This window comes from Musca domestica, unplaced genomic scaffold (genome assembly GCF_030504385.1).
Source record: "Musca domestica strain aabys unplaced genomic scaffold, Musca_domestica.polishedcontigs.V.1.1 50, whole genome shotgun sequence".
Taxonomy (NCBI): Eukaryota; Metazoa; Arthropoda; class Insecta; order Diptera; family Muscidae; genus Musca; species Musca domestica.
The window spans coordinates 5,849,528-5,875,189 of NW_026712347.1; the positions used below are offsets into that span (position 1 = coordinate 5,849,528).

At 33.6% G+C, this 25,662-nt stretch overlaps 1 protein-coding gene across 1 annotated transcript; it reads left to right on the forward strand.

The window, feature by feature from the left end:
• Positions 1–24,329, forward strand: LOC131800480 (uncharacterized). The gene is given in 10 exon segments (XM_059128423.1): positions 1–219; positions 278–354; positions 357–685; positions 4,083–4,109; positions 4,555–4,842; positions 5,013–5,418; positions 11,321–11,474; positions 11,593–11,700; positions 15,453–15,608; positions 23,522–24,329. Coding segments are annotated over 10 exon segments (1,785 nt in total). The 5' UTR covers positions 1–28; the 3' UTR covers positions 23,571–24,329.
• The last annotated feature ends 1,333 nt before the right edge of the window (positions 24,330–25,662 follow it).

The window sequence follows — 25,662 nt, forward strand, 5'->3', positions numbered from 1 at the left end:
TTTAAAACCAACCAACCAACAGAACAACATGGACTTTGGCAGCCAAGGGCCAACACCAATGATATCGGGACGTCGTCTACTGGTGAAAATCGTCAAGGGAGAAGGTTTGAAGGATGCTCGTGATCCCTATGTGGTTGTGGAAATGGATGAGCCACCGCAAAAGAATCAAACTGGTGCCCGCCAGGGCAATCAACCCTATTGGGATGAACATTTCTTATTGTAAGTGAAATTTTTATATTAAATTTTGATACAATAACTTCATTTGAATTTTCTTTAGCGATTTGTCACCACAATCTGCCGAGATCCTCTTCGAAGTCTATGATCGTCCTGCCGATGCCACAGCAGCTCCCAAGTTTTGGGCCTGGGTCTGGTGGGCATTGATGAGCTGGCCGTAGGTCCAGCCTCAACGCAAGTCTTAGCCTTGCAGCCACGTCCCTATGAAACACAACAGGTCTCCGGTTCCATAACCGTGGACTTTGTGTTCATTGAAGGTGCCGAAATACCTGCCGGCCCCAGACCATACAAACTGAAAGAAGCCTTGCACATTAGTACGCCGAGCATCAATGAACACATGAAGAACGGCTCGAATTTGGCCGATGCTGCTGTACGTGCCTTACAGGAGGGTGCACTGAACACCAACGGCCAGCCCAGCAAGAGTACACTGATCATACATAGTGTTCAGAGGGTAAGTTGAGGGGGATGTGGGGGACGAAAGAACAACATTAGTTGAAAAAATTGTCAAATGTTAGATAAAAGATCGATAAAATATTATTAAATAGTTAGTTTAAAGGAAGTGTAGATTAGCGGGAAATTTTTGAATACAACGGTGCATCAAAATACATTTTTTTAAATATTCCAGGAAAAACTCAGTAGGTTTTGTAAGTAGAGCTAAAAAGAAAAAAAGTACCAAAGTATATTTACCAAGTTGTAACGAAACGTTGACTTGTTTGCCAAGATATGACAGACAAAAGTATTGAAAATTGTGACCACTTGTGGGTGAGGTACCAGAAGGACTTCGAAGATATATATCATTTTCACAAAAGATCTTGCGTTAGCAAAATGTTTGTATCTGCGAAATTTTAAGAGAGTTGGATGCTTATTTCGCCTTCTTTGGACGTTTTGTTTTTCAAAATCTTGAACCCTATATGGGGAGGTACCAGAAGAAATGGTCCTATCTCTACCATCCTTATAAAAGACCTTGTGTTGATAAAAAATATTGAGATGTGCCAAGTCTGAATGGACTCGGATGTTAAGAGACCCTTTTGGAGAAGTTGCCAGAAGGAGTGGACCGATATATCCCACCTTCACACCAGATCTTGTGTTAGTAGAAATAATGGGATGTGTGAATATGAAGAGAACCGGATGCTTATTTCTGATTTAATAATCGTTTTGGTTATTTAAAACTTTGACCCTTTGTTGGGAAGGACCTAGAAGGAGTGCACCGATATATAAAAAAGGAAAAATTCCAGTTATTTATACCCTCAGCCATATGGCTACAGAGGGTATACAGGGTGAGATAAGAAAAACTGCAACAATTTCTTTTAAGTTTTATTGAATAAAAGCAAAAAATGTCGGAAATAGCATCAAATTTGAAAATAAGTTTAGATTTGTTCGAATTGGTTACTTTTGGCACTAATAATGGCCTTCAAATTGCGAATAAAACCGTCACACGCTGCCCGAATGTTGCTCTGCGGTATTTTGGCCAATTCCCGGCGAAGCGTTTGCTTGAGGTGATCGACACTTTGGTATTTTTAGTCCCAATCTTGCTTTCCAAAATACTCCAGACACAAAGTCGGATGCGGATATTTGGTGACTATTGTTCATTTTGTAATCATTCGTGGGAGGCGCGTTTTGAGTGCGATGGTGCTGAGAAGGTCCAAGGTCTGCGGCCAAAATGTTTGCGTGCCCAAGGCTTTAATACACCCTCCAGAATATTTTCGCGATAATATTTGGCATTTATTCTGATGCCACGATCGATTAATACGAGAGGAGAGCGACCATCGGCGGTAATGGCGGCCCACACTATCACCATGGCCGGTGCTTGAGTTCTGGTGGCCAGCCGAAGGTGCACATTTTCAGCTGACCTCTTTGGCAAGTAAACACGATCATTTTGTTTGTTTACAAACTGCTGGACAAGGAATGGTTTCTCATCGGAGAAACCCAAATTCGGCAGTTCACCACTTTCGGCCAAGCGAAGCAACTCATTATCTCTTTTGAGTCTATTTTCTTTCTGTTACGGTGTAAGTTCTTCCACTTTTTGGAATTTCAGTGGCTTTTTCAATATTTGCCGAATGGAATACTGCGATATGTTCAGCTCACGAGCCATTTTTCGACGCGAGTTTCGATCAAGTAGCTTCTTTACTTTTCGAACCATTTCTGCTGATGTTGCTGTTTGTTGTTCCGTCTACTTCCTTGACGTCGGGCTACGCTACTAGTATCACGGTAACGAGCGATGGCACTCGACACAAAAGATTTATTCACAATTAAATGCTGGAAAGCTCTAACGATAGTAACTTGTGGTTTTCCAGCCAAATATAAAAACACACTATCACGCTTGAATTCCATCACGAATAACTTTTTTCCTGGAAAATTCTCACCGAAATGCTTTTGAACGCTTGTAAACAATATAATGAGCTGTCACTGGAATAATTTTAACAGCTGTTGGACGTGTGGCTTAGAAATGACAGCAGTCTGAAACTGATTGCAGTTTTTTCATCTCACCCTGTATTGATCCAAGTTTATGTATAGTACCTGTCATGCGCGTGTGTGCGTCACATTTTTCATCCAATTTGTATCCAAGTTGGTGTTCGTAATGGCGACCATCTCCCCTGACAAAAAATTGCTTATACAAGTCTTCATTTTCGTCTACCTACCACCGTACCTCCCGATATTTTGGTATTTTGATGATTTGAGCGACATTATTCACCGGAATTGCTTCAAATTTGAAGTTGGTAATAGATACTACAGCCTACGACAGAAAATTGTGTATGCAGATCCACGTTTTGTTAAGCCCGTATAATAGTACCTCCTTATATTCGGTATTTTGATTTTTTTTTTTTTTTGCTGATGCAGGTCCATGTAATCGTATAGACCCTAATATAACGGCTACATTCGGTATTTGAAAAAATTGAAAAATGCCAAATTCGTTCCAAGTGGTGGCCCGGCCGCATTTGAATATTGTAATGGCTTATGACAAAATTGCCTATGTAGGTCCACGTCTTCGTATAGACCCTAATATAACGGCTACAATCGGTATTTTGTAAGTGTAATTATTACACCTGATATTCGAAATTTTAAAAAATTTAGCGGCATCTTTCACCGGGTCTTTTTTACCTTTTTAAAGGTCCATCCAACTGGTTGAACGCATTGAAGGTTCGGCCTGCCCGAACTTAGCTGTTTGTTTACTTGTTTAGCTCTAGTTTTATAATCTACTGGGTTTTTCTTGTAATAACATAAAAAGTAGAATTTTGTCGCACAGTGTTATAGAGGGTCAGATCGGCCAAACCATAATTTGTTCGAGTGGAAGATTTACCGACCATTATTTGGCTTTTATGGACTTCCTAAATGTATCTGCCTTTTAAAACGTCCTATAGACTTCAGCTGAATATCTTTAAAAAATCCTGTTAAGGAATTTTATTTACATCCTCGTCTACGTTAGAGTATAGACCACTCAAAAGACATATGGTTAAGAAAAAAAATTAATTTTTAAGCAAAAATATAGTGTTCAACCTATAATATTGAAAAATGTTGTTAAGAACTGTTAATAAATGCTATTTATTTTCAAATGGTTATGTAAACTGTGTCTCAATTTGAAAGAAACAAAAATGCTTTTATCGATCTTCCACCATAATGGTTATCATACATATATTGCTTATTTGATTATAATTGGTCTAATTTTATTTCAATATTGGTTATTTTTTTATTTGAAAACAATTTTTTTCATATTTATTTTCATGGTTATTTTCTGCATTCTGCACCTGCCGTCCACCTGCCACCAAAAAAAATACCTCCCTGACAACTGCTCATGATATCAAAATCATTGTCCCCACTCTATCATCGTAATTGCACAATCATTGGAACAGAATTCAAGCAATCCAAATGCATTTAAGGTAATTTCTATAAATCTGCCACAAAAAAAAACCTCATAACAACGCTCATAACATATTTTAGTTTTGAAAAAAGTTTCGTTATTCGTTTTGAGTTCTTTTAGTTTGTTACTCAAAAAATTGAATTTAACTTGAGTTGCATTCACTTATTCATCTACTGGACACAGAATGAAATAAGATGAAAAGAGTTAAATTTTCTATCTTTAGTTTAGTTCGTTAATAACCCCCAAAAAATGCATTAAATATTTTTTAGAATAGAATTTGTTGAAATGCTAACCATCGAAACCATTCTCTTTCATGGCCTGTATTTACATTTGTAAAAATCTCAAATCTCAAACTGTTATGTGTGCGTGTGCGTCTCGATACCATACATTTACGTTACGTTACGTTACCTCATACTCTGCGCTTCTATTAACCCCGCTTAAAATTAAAACACAAAAACAAAAAGGTCGAAGTCAACAAAGATGGACAAATCGAAGTTAAAGAATCTCAAGATGTATTAAATGCCGCCGTCTCAAAGGCCTTGGAAAGCCCTGGACAGGAGGCGACAAACGACTCGATTCTGCCAATCGATAGCCTAGAGAATATTGAACAAATAACACAGGATACATCGGTGACCACAGATATAACTGCAAGTCCCACCGATTCGTATCCCCAAACTGAGTGCCTAAATGAAAAACCGTCCCTAGATAATACCACAGGTAACGATAGTGCTTTGGGAGATTCCACCACAGAGGTAAGTCCGTGTGCCATCCACGTAAGTTGGAACTTTGTTCAAGTTCTCATTTATTGTGTTTTACTAAAACGAAAAGCATGAAGTTCCTTTTGAAGCTTTGGCTTTTTTTTCGCCTCCAGCCTCCATTGTATATTTGTTCTCTAACTATTTCATGTCTACCCTCTGTTTAGTACGGTCAACCGAATGCTGCCTCCTCGCCAAATGGTCACAACAACTATCAACAGAATGGTGCCTCCATGGCTGGCTATTCACCTGCTAGCAACAATAACAACAACAACAACTCGTATTCGAATAACGGCTATTCCAGCAACAGTTTACCTCGCAATGGTGTCATGACACAACAACCCCTGTCATCACCGCCCACATCCGATCTGGACGATCGTGGCCGCAGTAAGAAACGCAATTTCTTTGGTACTTTGAAAAAACGTTTAAGCCGTTCCAAGACACGCACCCATTCGGCCGATCAACAACAACAACATCAATCAAATCAAACAACAACCCCAACAGGAACACTCAATGGTGATTCACGTTCATTATCTGTCGATCGTGCTGTTTTGTCCAAAAGCAATTCACTTGGTAATTACCTATGTTCCACACCATCCCCCAAAGAAAACACCCATCCACCCAACCACTGTCACCTTCATTCGCCAACCCCCGTCACCCTCTTTCTATTGTAGAATGCGCCACCATGTTTTTGTTTTATTTTTTTCACCCATCAATTGTTATTAGATCTTTTGCGATTTATCTTGATCTAAGAGAGAGCAAGAGTATAGTGGTCTTCCAGATAACGTTCCCAGTAAATATTACTCAGTAACTTGTGCTCAGAGAACTTACTCTCTCACATGCAAATATATCAATGTTATTGAACCACAAACTCTCAAACTCTCTATTGAAAATTCTCTTCTCATTCTCTCTCATTTTACTGGACTTTTGGATTATCAAATAATGTTTGTACAAATTATTACAAATTATTGAGTTATCGTGCTATTGTTCAAATTTTTACTTGAACACTGTTACCGGACTCGAAAAAAAAAAAAAACTAGAAAAAATAAACATTTCAAGAGAATAAGTAAAAAATAAAGTAAGTTCGGCCGGGCCAAACGTTTAATACCATTCACCATTTTAAAGGACCTTGAAAATTCTAAAAACTTCCGTAGTGGGGGCTGTACAAAGACTTGTTCCTCATTCATACGTAATTTTTTGTCATATCCTATAGTACCCATTCCGAATTTCAATTACGAAATTTGAAACAATTCCGGTGAATAATGATGCTAAAATCATCAAAAAATATAGTGGCTATACGAAGATCCATTACGAACGTTATATACAAAAGCTTAAATAATTCTGTCAAAAATTGTCGCAAAAATCATCAAAATATCGAATATTAGAAGGTACCGTACTAGTCGATAATTGTTACCTTCAAGCCTGTCACTAAATGGGCCTTTTAAGTCCTTTTTTCAATAAAAGTCACAAACTCCTTTTAAACGGGACCGTAGCAAGTCAGAATATTCTAGAGAAATATTAGTCATAAAATTCTACTATAAGTCCCGGAATACAATAAAACCCTAAATCTTACTCAAACACCAGGAATTTATAAATATTAAAAAATTCGTACTTCATATGAGTCTATGCAAAATTCTGCTACAAATAACCATTTTCGAACAATGACGTCAAAGACAAAAATATTCCTCATCAAATTTCATTATAAGTCCCCAAAGAAAAGAAATCTCTATTTTCGTTATATAACAAAAAAATATCGACATCAATGTTCACAAAAAACAAAAAACGATAATATACCCTTGGATCAATTTTTGCTCGCACTTTTTTCGAGTTGACGCCTGAAAATAACATAAAACATCATTTCAGACAAAAAACATCAAAAGAGGATATATTCCACATAAAATTTTACAATAAGTCTCGGAATAAACTATATATCTAGATATAATAGTTTTCAAGAAAATTATATTTAAAAAAAATAATATATTAAAAGTGGAAACATTTTTGTAATGCTTTTTTTAGTCCTTTTCGATTTTATTCCCAAAATTAACTTAAACTTCATTTTAGGTAGAAAGTATTAAAAGAGGAAATATTCTACACTAAATTTCACTATAAGTCTCGGAATAAACTATATATCTAAGTATAATAGTTTTTTACAAAATTACATTCGAAATTAATATATTAAAAATGGAAACATTCCCAATTTTTGTAGTAGATTTTTTAGTCTTTTTCGATTTTATTCATACAATTAAGTTAAATTTCATTTTAGGTAAAAAGTATTAAAAGAGGAAGTATTCTACACAAAATTTTACTATAAGTCTCGGAATAAACTATATATCTAGATATAATAATTTTCAAGAAAATTATATTCAAAAAAATTAATATATTAAAAGTGGAAACATTTTTTAATGCATTTTTTAGTCCTTTTCGATTTTATTCCTAAAATTAATTTAAACTTCATTTTAGGTAGAAAGTATTAAAAGAGAAAATATTCTACACTAAATTTTACTATAAGTCTCGGAATAAACTATACATATGGATATGATAGTTTTTAAGAAAATTGAAATCCAAATCAACATATTTAAAGTGGAAATATTTCCTATTTTCGTGGATTTTTCTTTGGTCTATTTGCGAAGTGATGCATGAAAGTAGAATAAAACATCATTATAGACAGAATATGTCAAAAGAGGTCATCTTCTACTCCAAATTTCACTACAAGTTTCAGAATAAACTGTATATCTAGGTATAATAGTTTTTAAGAAAATTGCATTTGAAATGCATATATTAAAATTGGAAATTATATGTTTATTTTTTGACTGTTAACTTTAGACGACTCTAATTTGAGTCAAAATCTCCCATTAAACTATTTTTTTGGAGGAAATTGTTAAAGGAAAAAATATTTTAAATCGAATTTTATTACGAGTCTCCCAAGAAAAAAGCTATAAACTTAATATGTATCGTTTAAATAAGGAACACAATATTTAGATATATATTTTGCAACACTTACCACAGAGCTTTAAGTTTATGCAAAATTCTCCCACGTATCACAATGTTAGAAGGTTGACATCAAAGACAAATTTATTCTTCATAAAATTTCACTATAAATCCCCAAAGAAAAGAAATTTATATTTGTTTTATATTTCATGGAAGTATTTGTTTCAATTTTGCCAAAAAAGGAATATTTTCTATTTTTTATGGATTTTTCCTCGACCGTTTTTCGAGTTGATGGATGAAAGTAGCATAAAACTTCATTTTAGACAAAAGGTATCAAAAGAAGATATATTCTACACGAAGTCCCACTAAAAGTTTCAGAATAAACCATATTCCTAGGCGTAATGGTTTTCATAGAAATTACATTTGAAATTTATTTATTAAAAGTGAAAATTATAGATTATGTTTTTGACTGTTAACTTTAGGCGTCTCTAATTAGAGGCAAAATCTCCCATAAAAACTATTTTTTTTTTTTTGGGGAAAGTGTCAAAGGAAGTAATGTTCTAGATCAAAATTCATTATGACTCTCCGAAGAAAAGAAATGTCTAAAATGAATATATTCCACAAAAATATCAACAATTTTTTAATCATATTCAACAATTTTATTTTTGACAATTTTAGCACAATCTCCGAATTCGCTGCAAATTTTCTTTAAATGCAGCAGCCAATTTGGGTAATCAAAATTCCAAGGGGGTTCGACAGTATTCGACGAAAATCCCAAAAGAGTTTTGGGTCCTCAGTCCCAAATGTTTTAGGACCTTTATATATAGCCTTAACATATCCAAACGGTCACCAACATTTTTAGCAATATTCCGCAGAGCTTTAAAATTATGTAATACACATAAATAAAATTATTAAAAAAAAAACTTAAAAAATGGATGACGTCGGACCACTTTTTGGGGTGGCATCTATGAATGAGTTACGGAATGTAGCAAGCAAGTTTAATATAGAGAAGAAATTGTTTCTACAAAAAAAAATTGTATACCCTCCACCATAGTTGGAGGGTATATTAATTTTGCCATTCCGTTTGTAACACCTCGAAATATACTTTTTAGACCCCACAAAGTATATATATTCCTGATCAGCATAAAATTCTATGTCGATTTAGCGATGTTCGTCCGTCTGTGGAAATCACTGTAGCTTCCGAACAAAATGAAGTAGGTTGAAAAAATTTTGCTCAAATGTGTATTATGTCTGCAGGACTTTTGGTATTGAAAATGTAGGTCCACGTTTTGGTATAGCCCCCATATAAAAGCAGCTCCCTTTTTTCGGTATCTTGGTAATTTAAGCGACATTATTCAATGGAAATGTTTCAAATTTGGTAAATGAAGTTCGTAATGGGTACTACAGCCTGTGACAGAAAATTGTCAGTGCAGATCCACGTCTTCGTATAGCCCCCATATAACGGTACCTCCCGATATTCGGTATTTTGATGATTTTATCGACATTATTCACCGGAATTGTTTTAAATTTAGTGTTTGAAGTTCCTAATAAATACTACAGCCTAAGACAGAAAATTGCCTGTGCAGGTTTACGTCTTCGCATAGCCCCCATATAACGGTACCTCCCGATATTCGGTATTTTGATGATTTTAGCGACATTATTCACCGGAATTGTTTCAAATATGGTGTTTAACGTTCGTAACGGATACTACAGCCTATGACAGAAAATTGCCTGTGCAGGCCACGTCTTCGTACAGCCCCCATATAACGGTACCTCCCGATATTCGGCATTTTAATGTTTTTAGCGACATTGTTCACCGGAATTGTTTCAAATTTCGTATTTGAAGTTCGTAATGGATACTACAGCCTATGACAGAAAATTGTCAGTGCAGGTTCACGCCTTCATGTAGCCCCCATATAACGGTACCTCCCGATATTCGATATTTTGATGATTTTATCGATATTATTCACCGGAATTATTTCAAATTGGGTACTTGAAGTTCGTAATGAATACTACAGCCTAAGACAGAAAATTGTCTTTGCAGGTTCACATCTTCGGTATTTTGATGATTTTATCGACATTATTCACCGAATTTTTTTTATTCAAGTTTCGCATTTGAATATTGTAATGGCTTATTACAAAAGTTGCCTATGCATGTCCAAGTCGTCGTATAGACTCTAATATAAGGGGTACATTTGGTATTTTTAAGATTTTAACAGAATTTTTAACGGATTTTAATTTTTTGAATATTACCAAAATCGTTCCAAATGGTGAAGGGGTATTCGGCCCGGGCGAACTTACAACTTTTTTACTTGTTTTTCAAAAATAAGTAAACCCTCCAAGACATTATATTGTTAGGAGACTAACTACTGACCTCAGTAATATTTCCATTCCAGGACTTTTAAATCGCATTTCAAGAAATCATTTCTAAACTCTCCATTACCCAAAAAAAATATTTTTTCACATTTATATAATTCAAACATATCTTGTTACTTATTAACTCACTGTTGCAGAGGATCCTTAAATCACATATTTTCATAAATTTCTGTACTTCTCCACATAAATTCACCCATTTTTCTGTTTTTAATTCATTAAAACAAAAACAAAAAATGTTTTCATTTCCCCCTTTTCCTGTGTGTAATTTTTAATTTCTATTCCTTTTGTTTCTTTTCTTATATTCTATACAACAACAAAAAAATCTATGTCTTTCTCTTCTTCAATATTTAAAAAAAAAATCAACAAAAACAACAAACTAAACTCTCCAAAAAAACTCTCCACACATATAAAACACATCAAATGTTCAACTAAATGTTTATCTTTGTAACAAAAAAAAACAACACTTAACTGTAACTGTATGTATAACAATAACAATAAAAACATTCACTCAATGCACTCACCATGCAACATGCAACCACTCACATACATATTTACACAACTCTACACCTTGCACACATCACATACCGTAAAATGCAACACTATTTTTTACACACACAAAAAAAATTTAAAAAAAAAACTCAAAATTATTGTCGGGGAAAACGTTTTGAAATTTGCTTTATATTTTTCGTATATAATAAAATAATTGAATTCAATTCGATTTTTATTAATTTCCTTTATTTTAATTCTTTTTCATTTCATATATAAACAAAAAAATACATTTAATTTTTTTCTTTGGTTTGGTCTGCACACTTGGCGCTACTTTAATTGACTTTTGGTTTGAAAATTCAACAACACAAATCGACTCTCAACCTGACAACTGAACCTTCAACAACTACCAACCAAACAACCAACAACAACTACATCAACAACATTTATGGTTTTGTATATAACTATGGTTTTATGGTTTAATAACTTAATTTTTTGTAAACCTTTTTTATTATTTTTTAAAATTATCCTTTATTTTTGAAAAAAAAAAACAATGCACACAATGTTATTTTTTGTAATTTCCCTTTATTTTTTGGCAATTCCATTTTTGTTGCTAAAATTTCCTTTTTGTAATTTGATCAATTGAAAACATAATTTGTGTGTGGTTCGGGTTTATTTCGTAAAGGACGCTCGGGCATGTCACCCACTTTAGATCACTCAAGACGCTCTTCAATTTCAGAGTCTTCAGCAATCTCAGGTTTCTCTTCGGCCAGCACAAAAACCTACGTTCACGAAGCCTCCACACTGGTACTGGAGACCATTGAAAATGGCATTAAGAGGTAAGCGGGAAAGATAGGAAAGGACATAAGGGATCGAATGCAGTTCAGAAATGCAATTAATTCAATTTATATCGAGTATCTACTTATTTGCTTATTTTCTCTTTACTCTCTCCCCTAGACACTTCATTGTGCCTCTCAATATCGCACAACGTCCCAGATGGCGCCGCAAGGGAACCAAATTGCACATATACAATGATCACACCTTTATTGCCAAGCATTTAAGCGGGTAAGTTTCAAATTAGATTTTATTTAAAAAAAAATTATGGCTAGTTTACACATCATATGAGAGTCATATGTCAAGATAGATTTCCACTGCTCATGTATAGGCAGAGCATAGATTTGCTCGTTTTCACTCGGAAGAGAAACATACTCGCGAGCGTAATTGCTGGAAGAGTGGAAACATAGACAAATTAGGTATAGACCAGCGGTGCTCAAAACCGTGTTCTAGAACATGAAGAGAAAAAAGATATAATTTAAGGGAAAATTAAAATTCTGTTTTTCTTTATATTTTACGGTTCTATTTAATTGTTTTTAAACACGAATGTTTGCCAAAATAATTTATAAAGCAAATGGATAAAAAATATTTGTATAAATAATGACTTAACACTGTTTTGTTCTTGATTTAAATAAGCAAAGAGAAATTTGACTGAAAAGAGATATTTCTTCTTGAGCACCCCTGGTATAGACTAAAAAGTTGTCTCATCTGTTATCTCTGAAAAAAGTGCTTCAATAGATGTCGTTCATGCTGTGAGAGAGGTTAAGTAGAATCACTCAATTCTCTCACTATACAAAATATTGAATATTTTTATGATTCTTTATTATTTATCAATTAAAAACGAAACAGTGACTTTGTTTACTTTTACATTATCCAAATATGTCGTGAAATATAAAAATATAGAACTTAAATAGCAGAAAAATGAATAAATTGTTTTCGAAGTCGAGTGACTTCACTAGCCCTGAGTGACTTGACTGGCCCAAGATCAACAATAGTGACATCTACCGGAAGGGGACATTTTAAAACTTTTTAGTCTATACCTTTATTTGTCTATGGTGGAAATTTTATATGGGCACACTTGTGAAAAATTAGAGTGGGAGGCGATTCGCTCGAATTGGAGTGAGAGTTTGCTTTAAGAGTAAAACTGTGTGTAAGAGAGAACAGTGGAAGATGAAGCTGGTGGATATTGTGTACAAAAGCAACAACAAGGGGTACGACGACATCTATCATCCTCTCAAAAGATCTTGTGTTAATAGAAATATTGCGATGTGTGAAGCGTGAAAAGAATCGGACGCTTATTTCGTGGGGAGGCTCTAGAAAAAGTAGATCGATATATGTTATCTTCATAGCAGATCTTGTGTTAATAGAAATATTGGGATGTGTGAGAGATTCGGAAGTTTATTTCGCATTTTATGAGAGTTACAATTATTTAAAATTCTAAACTGTTGTGGGGGAGGTATCAGAAGGTGTTGTCCGATATTTACCATCTTTATAACAAATCTTGTTTTGTTTGATATATTGAGGTGTACAAAGTCTGAATGGAATCAAATGTTAATTTCCCGTTTCATGAGCTTCATAGATATTCAAAATGTTGACCCTTTGTGGGGGAGGTGCCGGAAGAAGTGGACCGATATATCTCATCTTCACAGCAGATATTGTGTTAGTAGAAAAAATGGGATGTGTGAAATTTGAAGAAAACCAGATGTTTAATTCGGGTTTTATGATATTTTTGGTTATTCAAAACTTCGAGCCTTTGTGGGGGTGGTATCAGAAGAGGTTGTCCGATCTCTACTATCTTTATAACAGATCTTGCGTTGATGGAAATATTGAGTAATACCAAGTCTGAATGGAATCGGTTGTAATTTCGAGTTTTATGAGCTTTAAAGATACTCAAAATTTTGACCCTTTGTGGGAGAGGTACCAGAGGGTGTTGACCGATATATTTCATCTTCATGCCAGACCTTGGGTTAATAAAAATATTGTGATGTGTGTAATTTGAAGACAATCGGACGTTTACATCACATTTTAAAAGGGTTATAATTGTTCAAAATGTTGACCCTTTGCGTGGGGATGAACTGCCGAATTTGGTTTTTTCCGATGAGAAAACATTCCAGCAGTTTTATTTGCCAAAAAGGTCAGCAGAAAATTAGCAGCTTCGGTTGGCCACCAGAACTCAAGCGCCAATCATGGTGATGGTGTGGGCCGCCATAACAGCCGAAGGTCGCTGTCCGTGTCCGTGTATTAAAGCCTTCGGCGCGCAAATTTTTTCGCCGCAGACCTTGGACATTCCAACAGGACTCAACACCATCGCACTCAGCTTGAGCCACCCAAGAATGGTTACAAAATGAGGTTCCTCGCTTCATTTCCAGCGCACAATGGCCACCAAAATCTCGGGATACCAATCCGTTAGACTTTTGTGTCTGGAGTATTTTGGAAAGCAAGGTTGGCACTAGAAAATACCAAAGTGTCGATCACCTCAAGCAAGCGCTTCACTGGGAATGGGCCAAAATACCACGGAACAACATTCGGTCAGCGGGTGACGGTTTCATTGACCGTCTGAATGCCATAATTCGTGCCAAAGGTGAACAATTCGAACAAATCTAAACATATTCTAAAATTTTATGCTATTTCCGATATTTTTTGCTTCCATTCAATAAAATTTTAAAATCAAAATGTAAAAATTATTGCGTTTGACTTTGTTGCAATTTTTTATCTCACCCTGTATATATGAGACACACAGGTACATCTTAATCGATTTTCACCAAATTTGATACACTTCCGTCCGTGCCAAAATCCTATATCTATATATCCAAATCTGATCCGATCTCGATAAAATTTGGCAAAGATGTTTCTGAGGTATATTTGATATATCTCCCAGAATATCGTTGTTATAGGGTGCATCTAAAACAATATATGAATAATATATTTGGGATATACCTGAACCGATTTCCACCAAATTTGACATATTTGCTTCTAGGCTCAATTTAGTCGTATGTGCCAAATCCCATGTGCCTATTTGAACTATTATTACACATTGGGTGCACAATAAAAGGCAAATCGGACGACGATATATATCCAAAGGGGCTTGCCCTTGGGCCAAACAAATCGGACAATAAATGCGATACGTACTTTGTTTATAAGAACGGGCATGTAAAAATCGGCTCATAATGTGATTCTACGCAAAGGAACTGTAGGCAATGACATAGAAGTATAAAAATGGGACAAGGCAGAGTCAAAATATGGCAACCCTGTAAAAATGCCTCTGTTGTTATGATATCATAACAACATAGTTTCCAATGTTAACTGATTTAAACCGCTAAGGCACTATGCAAATTTTGGGAAAGGTCTATGGAATATCATTTTGAAATCAAATTTTGGGATTTTTCGAATTTTTATTTGTTATTCGTTTTCGTAATTTTGGTTTTTATATTAACATGCAGTTGCATGACCTGTTATTATATGTATTGTAGACACAAACCATTTGCTCAAAATGCATTTTGTCTAGTCTTTTTTTAGGTCTTTGCTATAGGTGTATCTCGCGTCCTTCTCCATGTTACAAACAAATGGATAAAGACATAATACCACATAATACCTGACCACAGTGTGGTGTTGGGTATAAAAATGCAAAAAGATAGGAAATCCGTAAGGACGACCACCCTGCGTCAGTCTCCGATATTGACATTTTGAATTGTTAGCTATCAAAAAATGTTTAGTTAAGATTTCGGAAGGCATGAATTCAGACATATTTTTCAATGTTCTCATTTCTGTGTGGTGGGGGATTTCCAAAATTTGACCCGGCCTGTTTTAACTGAACATTGGTGATATGCTCATAATACAATCACAGGATTTGTATTACAACTACAATTGGTACAAAAATAATAATAAAATCTACGATTTATATCATTAATTTGTTGCATAGTTTTTAAATCATGCTTAATCCAAATTTCTTTATAATTTTTCTTCCTTTCTTTAAATATTTCCAGCGGTGGCTTGCAATGCTCGATATGTATGAAATCGATACCCCGACGACCTGGAAAACAGGGTTATGAGTGTCGTGACTGTCAGCTGATTTGTCACAAACAATGTCATGTCCGTGCACCCCAAGCCTGTCCCAATCCAACTGTACTCTCAATGGAATTGTAAGTATTTGTTGTTTCATTTTCCCATTTCAATTTAGAAAAAAATACAACTACATTTCTTTTAATTTAATACAAACGTATTATATATTGTATTAATATTTTACTTTTTTCTTTCTTTTCATTTATTAAAAAAAAAATTATATTAAATTTAAAAAACTTATTAATTTTGTGTCTTGCCAAAAAACATAAAACAAATAAACAACTAAAGGGCCTCGTTTCCGGTACTCACAGAAAATGATTTACATTTAGTTAATATATCCAAATAAATAATTTTTCAGTTAATTATTAGTTTCCAAAAAAACCAAAAAAAAAATATTTTAACTACTCTTCTTCTATTTGTACACTTTGGTACAACTGTAATCACCATATCATAAATAAAATATGTACTTAATATAATTATTTATTTTTTTAGTTTTGGAGAGATTTTAATGTAGAAACATCCATTTTTTTCTAATTTTGTCTTTTGTTTGCTTTTATGTGTATTGAATTCGTTTTTGCTAAGTATTATAAAAATAGTTATATTTTGAGATTATGAATTTCGAAAAAAAGAAATTGCAAACAATAGTTTCCACAAAGCTTTCTATTTACGCTTTTTTAGTTGGCTTGAGAATGCTAGTTTGAAACTCAATAAAATTTGAATTATGTGTGTCTCAGATATATATCAATTAAATGCAAAATATTTTCTTATATTCGATTCAAAAATGTCTAAAACAATGATTTGTATAACTAAATCATGGCAGAGGAATACAGGTAGATGCATCAACGCTTGTGAGCTTTGAAATGTCAAAAAAAAATTAAATGTTGTTTTCAAATATAAGTAGATTTTTATATGTTTTCTTGTACTACGTCAGTCGGAGGCAAATTTAATTTTACAAATTTAACTAATTTTTCATTCAACATTTTCAATTCCAAAATTGGTTTGACAGTTCATTGTCCCAGCAGCTGTGTCGACGTGTCTACCTATATTTTCTACCATGAACTAAATTGAGAGTGAGTGTATAAGCGTAACTGAGAATTCACCATCAAAAATGGCTGACGAAAAGAGAGATAAAAAATATGCCTTTACCACGTACCGCTAACGTACGATTTTGTGTAGTTGTGCACATCTATGAACTAAAGGAATACGATATAGGGATACGTAGATCGACTTTCGACCACTTGATTAATGGACTTTTGGTGTTGATATTGTCGACTTTTGCCTGAGGTAAAAATCACAAAGTCGGCATTTTGTAATCGATTTTGAGATCAAAGGTTTTCAGTCGATTTTTTATACCATCCACCATAAATTGTATAGAGGGTACATTAAGTTCGTCATTTAATCACGTTAGAGTCAAAACGAATAAAAATGGGAAGCAACAATTTTGCACAGATCAGTCTTTTGGCTGCAGGCAGGTCAAGTTCGAAGATCGGTCCACGATATCGTATAGCGGTACGCCCCGATTTTCTGTATTTTGATGATTGTAGCCAAATTTTTCAATGAAATTGTCTGAAAATACACAATCTTTCTGTGTATTTTACCCCCTGAAGGAGTATTGTTTATATAAGACCACGATATCGTATATTCCCCATAAAAGAGTACCTCCATATTCGGTATTTTGATGATCTTAGCGACATCACCGAAATTGTTTCAAATTTCATATTTAGAGTTCGTAATGGGAACTACAGTCTATGACAAAATGCAGGTCCAGGTCTTCGTATTGCCCACATACAGGGTGAGATAAATAATTTAAACATTTTTTTTTTAAATTTTATTGACTAAAAGCAAAAAATGTCGGAAATGGCATCAAATTTTAGAATAAGTTTAGATTTGGTGTGGCGTGCAGAATGCGATGGTGCTTAGTCCTGTTGGAATGTCCAAGGTCTGCGGCCAAAATGTTTGCGTGCCCAAGGCTTTTATACGCCCTCCAGAATATTTTCGCGATAATATTCGGCATTTATTCTGATGCCATGGTCGATTAATATCAGCGTAGAACAACAATCGGCTGTTATGGCGGCCCACACCAACACCATGGCCGGCACTTGAGTTCTGGTGCCCAACCGAAGGTGCACATTTTCAGCTGATCTCTTTGGCAAGTAAAAACGATCAGTTTATTTGTTTACAAACGGCTAGACAACAAATGTTTTCTCATCGGATTCACTTCGGCAGTTCACCACTTTCGGCCAAGCGAAGCAACTCTTTAGCTCTTTTGAGTCTATTTTCGTTCTGTTCTGTTCCAGTTCTTGCACTTTCTGGAATCTCAATGGCTTTACCCCAAGCTCATTTTTCAATATTTGCCGAATGGAATATTGCGATAAGTTCAGCCCACGAGCCGTTTTTCGACGGGGGTTTCGATCAAGTAGCTTCTTTACTTTTCGAACCATTTCTGCTGGAGTGCTCCAACGATAGCCACTTGTGGTTTTCCCGCCAAATATCAAGAAATCACACTATCACGCTTGAATTCCATTACGAATAACTTTTTTTCTGGAAAATTCTCACCAAAATGCTTTTGTACGCTTGTAAATGATATAATGAGCTGTCACTGGAATAATTTTAACAGCTGTCGGATGATTGGCTTAGAAATGACAGCAGTCTGAATTTGGTTGCAGTTTTTCCATCTCATCCTGTACATAAAGCGTTTCCTCTCAGATAACAAATTGTGTGAAGATCCTCAAAGTATGCTATAAAAATGCTAAATATATATGTAAAAAACTTAGCTTTACATATGACTCTAACATTATGTGTATCCTAGCCTTTAAATGTTTGAATTGATATCAAAATCTGAGACACACATCAATAAATAATTTTTTTTTTCATTGTTAAAGCTATTCCTCTCTATATTTTTACTCCAGCTTTTTAATACACTTTTCTGACTACTTCAAGTTTTCAATGTCATTAAAAAAAAAAGCTTCAACTATTTTTTGTCAATATTTTGCAATTTACACAAACATATCATTCAAGTCATGATAAATCGTGTGTCTTTTCTTTATATTTCTCTTCCTGTCTCTCCCTAAATTCCCGGTGATAACCATAATTTTATTCTATAGGATGAATGGATTCAATAAAATCCAGTAAAGTAATATTTTTAAACAAACTCCAATCTGTTTTTTAAAGCTTTTTCAAATATTTTTGTAATTTTTTTCCTCTTAATGAAATTCATATACAACTTTTTCTAACTATCTACGAGTATCGCCAAATCAAACGAAGAATTACAATTGAGATTAAAAAAACAAGACTTAGGTAAAAAAATATATATTTCAACTTGATGTAGAAAATTATGAACGGGGCAAATGGGTAAGCGGTGTTTGTTTTGCATGTATACGTGTGTTTTTTTGAAAATGCCCTACATGTTAATGTTTTCCCAGTTGCCTTTCTGCGTTTTTTGCTACGTTTTTCCAATGAAAATAACAGCATGCGAAATGAATACAATTAATTTAACAATAATTTTTTTTTCATACGAAATTTTGCTGAAGCGAGAAAGTCATTGCTAAGAGAAAGTTTACACTTTGAATATCACAGTATTGGACCAAAGGTTTATAACTCCACTAAATATAGGTTATGTGTCTACCAATGGTATGCAGACCATCATGTGTCGTCCATGCCAAACTGTAAACACATGTCAAAATTACAGCTCTATCCTCACGAAATTTAACATGAGACCAGGGTTAGAGACTAAGCAAATTTCTTTCATTTCAAGAATTGTATAAAGCAAATTTATAAATATAATTTATAGAATGGATATCAAGTCGATGATATTTACCCTCAACCAAGGCCTATGTCAGTCACAATGATTACTTTGATAACAATTTGACAAAAAACATAGCAGTATTTGCACTATTGTTATTACCTTTCATGGAATCTCAAATCAATTTTTTGACAGCAAACATTGTTGTCAGATGCACTTACAAGCCGACCATATATGGGTCATGGTACAAATCCTAGAAGCTCTGTGCCAGAACCTGCAAAGATTTCAGATATATTCCTTCGCCCAATTTGTAAGTAGTACAAATACCTTTCGAATAATTATAGTACACATTCCAAATTCCCCCTCTTAATCAAAGACAACAAAAGAGATGTCCACATAAAATTTCAGGATTTCAGCTCTATTCTTTCTCCCAATATCAAATTTAGTACTATTTGGTGCTTTTCGAACAAATATTTATTTTCGAAAACAACCCATATCTCAATTTCCGACACCAACAGAGACATCAATATTAAATTTCAGGATTTCAGTTCTATTCCTTCACCCTACACAAAATTTAGTACCACTTAATACTTTTCGAACAATTACGGTACACATTTCCAAAACCACCTCCATATCTCAATTTCCGACACTAACAGAGACATCTATATCAAATGTCGGGCTTCCAGCTCTATTCCCTCATCCAATACAACTTAGTACTTTTCGAATAAGTGTAATACACATTTACAAACCTCCGCCAAATTTTAAACACAGATACCATCAGTAATTTAAATATCAGATTTCAGAAATTTATCTCTATCACTTCCCGCAATACCTAATATTGTACCATTCGTTAATTTACGTACAATTATAGTGCACACAGCGACCCTAATAACAATTTTCAGATTTCAAGCACGACTTGTTCACCCCATACAAATTGTACCAGATATTGTACCGTTTAGTACACATAAGTACGAATTTCCAAAACTTCCTACATACTCCACTCCTACACTCCAAACTTGATCTTATTTCCAATTTTCAGGATACCAGCTCTATTGGTTCATCCAAATTGTACCAAATTTAGTACTATTCAGTACACTTAAGTACAAATTTTCATAACTTCTTACATCATATTTCCAAATTTCAGGATTCCGAACCTAATGGTTTTCCCATACATATAATTGTACTAAATTATGTACCATTTAGTAAAAATAAGTACGAATTTCCAAAACTAAATGCATTTCTCAGTCCTAGAATGCAATGGTAATTTTATTTCTAAATTCCAGAATTCCATCTCTATCGGTTCACCAAAATAGAAATTGTACCAAATTTAGTACTTTTTGTACACATTTCGAAAACTTCTTCCATATCCCAACCCTACAGTCCTCCTGTAAAGTTAATGTCAAATTTCAGAATTCCAGCTCCATGCGTTCTTCCAAATTCAAATTGTACTAAATTTAGTACCGTTTAGTACTTTTCGTATACATGAGTGCACACGTCCAAAACTACCTCCTTACGTCGAATATACTCCTCAACCTTGATTCCCATTCCCGAATTCAAGCCGTTCACAAGATACGAAATGGTACCAAAAGTAGTACATTTAAGAACTTTTCGTACACGAATATTGCGAATTTCCAAAAACCCTTTGGTACATCTATCATACTATCAACCCTGATATAGCTCCTCAAATACAAAGGGTACCATATTTAGGGTACATTTTACTAGTTTTCGTACCGTTCTTGTACGAATTTCCAAAAACCCAGCCTTATCTCACCCCAAGAGTGACCCTCAGCCAAAACTTCAAGATTTCTAGCTTCAGCCGTTTCGTCTGGGTGTTGATGAATCATTAAGTCAGTCAATTACTTTACTTTTTTGTTAAAATAGATTTTTCGGCGGAATTATTTCAAATTTGGTATCTTGACTTTATAAATTTATTAACGGAATTACTTGAAGTTTGGAATTTGAAGTTTGCAATAGACCTTAGTAATGTGGACATCCACTCTGTCAGATAATAGGCTATTGAGGTCACCCGACTATATGATCTTTTTTAGGTTTTTTTTTCTTTTGAAGAATTTTTGCAATTTCCTTCTACATAGTGAAGGGTATTAAAAGTTCGGCCTGGCCGAAGTTAGCTGTTTTTTACTTGTCAAATTTAACTTTATTGAAAACAAGCTCCGCCTTCTAAGTTCTACCATTGCACATACTTTCTACTACCGAAAATTGGAAATTTGTGTGCCATAAATGCGTAAAACAGGAAAATTCTGAATCTCGGGAGTAGGTCGTTGAATAAAATAAACATATTATTGAAATGCCTGCGGGAATGTGGGGATCATGAAGTTGGGCGTTAGTTGCACGATCTTCTTCTTTTATAATTTTCATTCAGCACCTTACCCTACACCATAGTATGGAGGGTATATTATATTTGTCATTCTGTTTGTAACACCTCGAAATATACATTTTAGACCTCACAAAGTATATATATTCTTGATCAGCATATAATTCTATGTCGATTTAGCTATGTCCGACCGTCTTTCTGTCTGTGAAAATTACTCTAGCTTCCGAACGAAATGAAGTAAATTGATAAAATTTTATTCAAATGAATATTATGTCTGCAGGACTTTTGGCATTGGAAAGGGGCCATGTAGGTCCACGTTTTGGTATAGCCTCCATATAATGGTACTTCTCTATTTTCGGTATTATCATGATTTTAGCGACGTTATTTACTTTAATCGTTTCAAATTTGGTATTTGAAGTTCGAAATGGATACTACCGCCTAAGACAGAAAATTGTCTGCGCAGGTTCACGTCTTCGTATATCCCCCATATAACTGTACCTCCCGATATTCGGTATTTCGATTATTTTAGGGTCATTATTCAACGGAATTGTTTCAAATTTGGTATTTGAAGTTCGTAATGGATACTACAGCCTAAGACAGAAAATTGTCTGTGCAGGTCCATGTCTTCGTATACCTCCATATAACAGTACCTCGCGATATCCGGTATTTTGATCATTTTAGCGACATTTTTCACCGAAATTAGTAATTGAAGTTGGTAATAAATACTACAGCCTAAGGCAACATTTTGGGTCCACATTTTGGTATAGTCTCCATATAACATATATTGATGATTTTGGCTGAAAAAAATTGAAAATTATTCATATAAGTATGTTTGTTGACCTTTTTACTAATGACCATGGTAGAAGAATATAAGTAGATATATCAACACTTGGGAACATTCATATGTCAAAATTTTTAAAATGCTTTTTTCAAAAATAATTAGATTTTTATATATTTTCTTATACGACGTCAATCGGAGATTGGTATGATATACATTTTTCAACAAATTTTTACAAATTTGAATAATTTTTCATTCAAAATCTTTAATTGTTAAAACATGTATATCATAAGAACCTCTGATTGGCGTCGTGTAAGAAAACAGGTAAAAATCTAAAAAAAAAAAAAAAAACATTTTAAAATTTTTGACATATCAATGTTCCCAGGTTTTGACGTGTCTACCTATATTCTTCTACCATGTTGCCCATTTATGCCTATAAGGCATTATTTCCATTGATAAAAAACGGCAATATTAGGGATGTGTAAACCTTCTCTTATGCCATGAACAATTTGTTACCAAATATACCCCCAGTTAAAAAATAGATTTTAAGCATATGTGTGTACATACATAAGTTCTGATTTGGCAAATAATATTAAAGCTAGACCTTAATATAAAGTTTAATAATAATTTTTGTATTTCTTTGTTATTTTATTGAATACAATTTTTATATTTATGTTTTTTTTTTAATATAAAATTTATTATAAAAAAATTGTATATAAAATGTTGAATCGTTCAATTTATCTGTGAGTTTAACGAATCCCTCTGTTCAATTTTTTTCTAACTCTACAATGTTATGAATTTTATACGCTTCAAAGTTTCAAAGATTTCTGCTTGGCTTCACTTTATAAATAGTTCTCCAACAATTTATAATGTTTTTTTTTCTTCTCAAAGTAATTTTCAAAACATCGAAACAATAAATCAATGTTCTATATTCTTCAAAAATTTGAAATGGAAACATTAATTCAACTTTTTTTATTGCTGAAAATTTTAAATGCTTATCTTTCACATTTTGGCTGTTTATTTTTCTTAACACATTTCGCATATTGTTTTTGTTTATGCTTTGTTTTGCCAGCAGTTTGTTCTACTCAAAAAAAAAAATATTAAATAAATTTTTAATATTTTTTATTTATTTATTTTACAGATCAAAACTTAATTCAGCAGCTGCAGATCGAAGCATTAGAAAATTATGAGCAGACAAAAAGCGGAGATAAAACTTAAAACGAAATAATTTAAACCGTTTTTTTATAGAAAACACACACACTCTCTCTCTCTCTCTCCTACTCCTACTACTCTCTCTACATAGAATAATAATACCCCCTCTCTCTAATTTTTCTACAAATTAAGTAAACTAAAATAAAAGAAAAGAAAACAAGAAAAATCATAAAATATAAATAATAGGTAAATATTTAAACAAATTGAACTCCAAATACAAATTTAAAAAAATAAAAAAAAACTAAAAAAAACCGATCGCACATTTGCAATTGAAACTGAACCAAGTGAAAGAAAAAATTAATTAAACAACAAATTTTTAATAACAATACTAAAGTCTACTATTTTGTTTTGTAAATGTAAAGAAAAAAATAAACGTAAAATAAATTGTGTTTTTAGTTGTTAAGTCATTTATTACCTTTTTTTAAAACTACAAAGATATAAACATTGAACAAATAAATATAAAACATTGCAATATTTTTTTTCCTTTTATACTTTTTTTTTATTATTTATGTTATGTTTTTTGTATTTCCTTATATCGATACAGTTGTAATCTCATTTATTTTTTTGTATGTATATTTTACTGTAATACTTATTTCAAATCAAATATTATCTTACAATAAATGTGTTTTTTTTTACAAACGAATAACCAAGATGGAATTGTTGATATTCGAAATAAACCAATACTTAACTATAATTTGTATGTATATTTTTTGTTGTTTTGGCAATAAAATAAAGAAAGTGAAAAAAAAAAAAAAACAGAACTAACTAAAATAAATGTTTTATTTGAAATTTAATTATGCAGAGAATACGTCAATCTGGGCGATTATATTATGAGTTCACTAGAGTAAACCCCCAAAGCTTTTGGAATACTCAGGGCTAGTTTTAAAATAGCAACCTTAACCAAAAACAGGTTAAAAAACAGATTAGCTCCCGGGCCGGACTTTTAATACCCTTCACCATTTAGAAGGAACTTGAAAAATTTCAAAAAATTAAATGGGGGCCTTTCGAAGACGTGGATCTGCTTACGATTTTTTTTTTTTGTCATAGGCTGTAGTACCCATTACGAACTTCAAATACGAAATTTGAAACAATTCCACTGGATAATGTTGCTAAAATCGTTAAAGTATCGAATATATCGGGAAGTACCTTTATATGGGGGATATACGATAACGTGAACCTGCATGCGAATTTTTTTGTCATAGTCTGTAGTACCCATTACGAATACGAAATTTATTACATTTCCGGTGAATAATGTCCCAAAACTCATTTAAATACCGAATATCGGGAGGTACCATTATATGGGAGCTATACGAAGACTTCGACCTGCATACGAAAATTTTTGCCAAAGATTGTAGTACGCATTAGAACCTTCCAATACGAAATTTGAAACGATTCCGGTGAATAATGTTGCTGAAATCATCATAAAACCAACTATCGGCAGATACCGTTATATGGGGGCTATACGAAGTCGTGGACTTAAATACAAACATTTTTGTCATAGGCTGTAGTATCTATTATAAACTTTAAATACCAAATTTGAAGCAATTCCGGTGAATAGTGTCGCTAAAATAATCAAAATATCAAAAAAATGGGGCAATAAGAATACGTGAACCTGCACAGACAATCTTCTGTCATAGGCTGTAGTATTCACTTCAAATTTCAAATACCAAATTTGAAACAATTCCGGTGAATAATGTCGCTAAAATCATCAAAATACCGAATATTGGGAGGTACCGCTATATGAGGGCTATAAGAAGACGTGGTCCTGTACTGACAATTTTCTGTCTTAGGCTGTAGTATCTATTATGAACTTCAAATACCAAATTTGAAACAATTCCGGTGAACAATGTCGTTAAAATCATGAAAACGCCGATTACGGGCGGTACCGTTATATGGGGGCTATACGAAGACGTGGACCTGCGTATAAAAATTTCCTGTCTTAGGCTGGAGTATCTATTATGAACTTCAAATACCAAATTTGAAACAATTCCGGTGAACAATGTCGTTAAAATTATGAAAATGGCGATTATCGGGAGGTACCGTTATATGGGGGCTATACGAAAAAGAGGA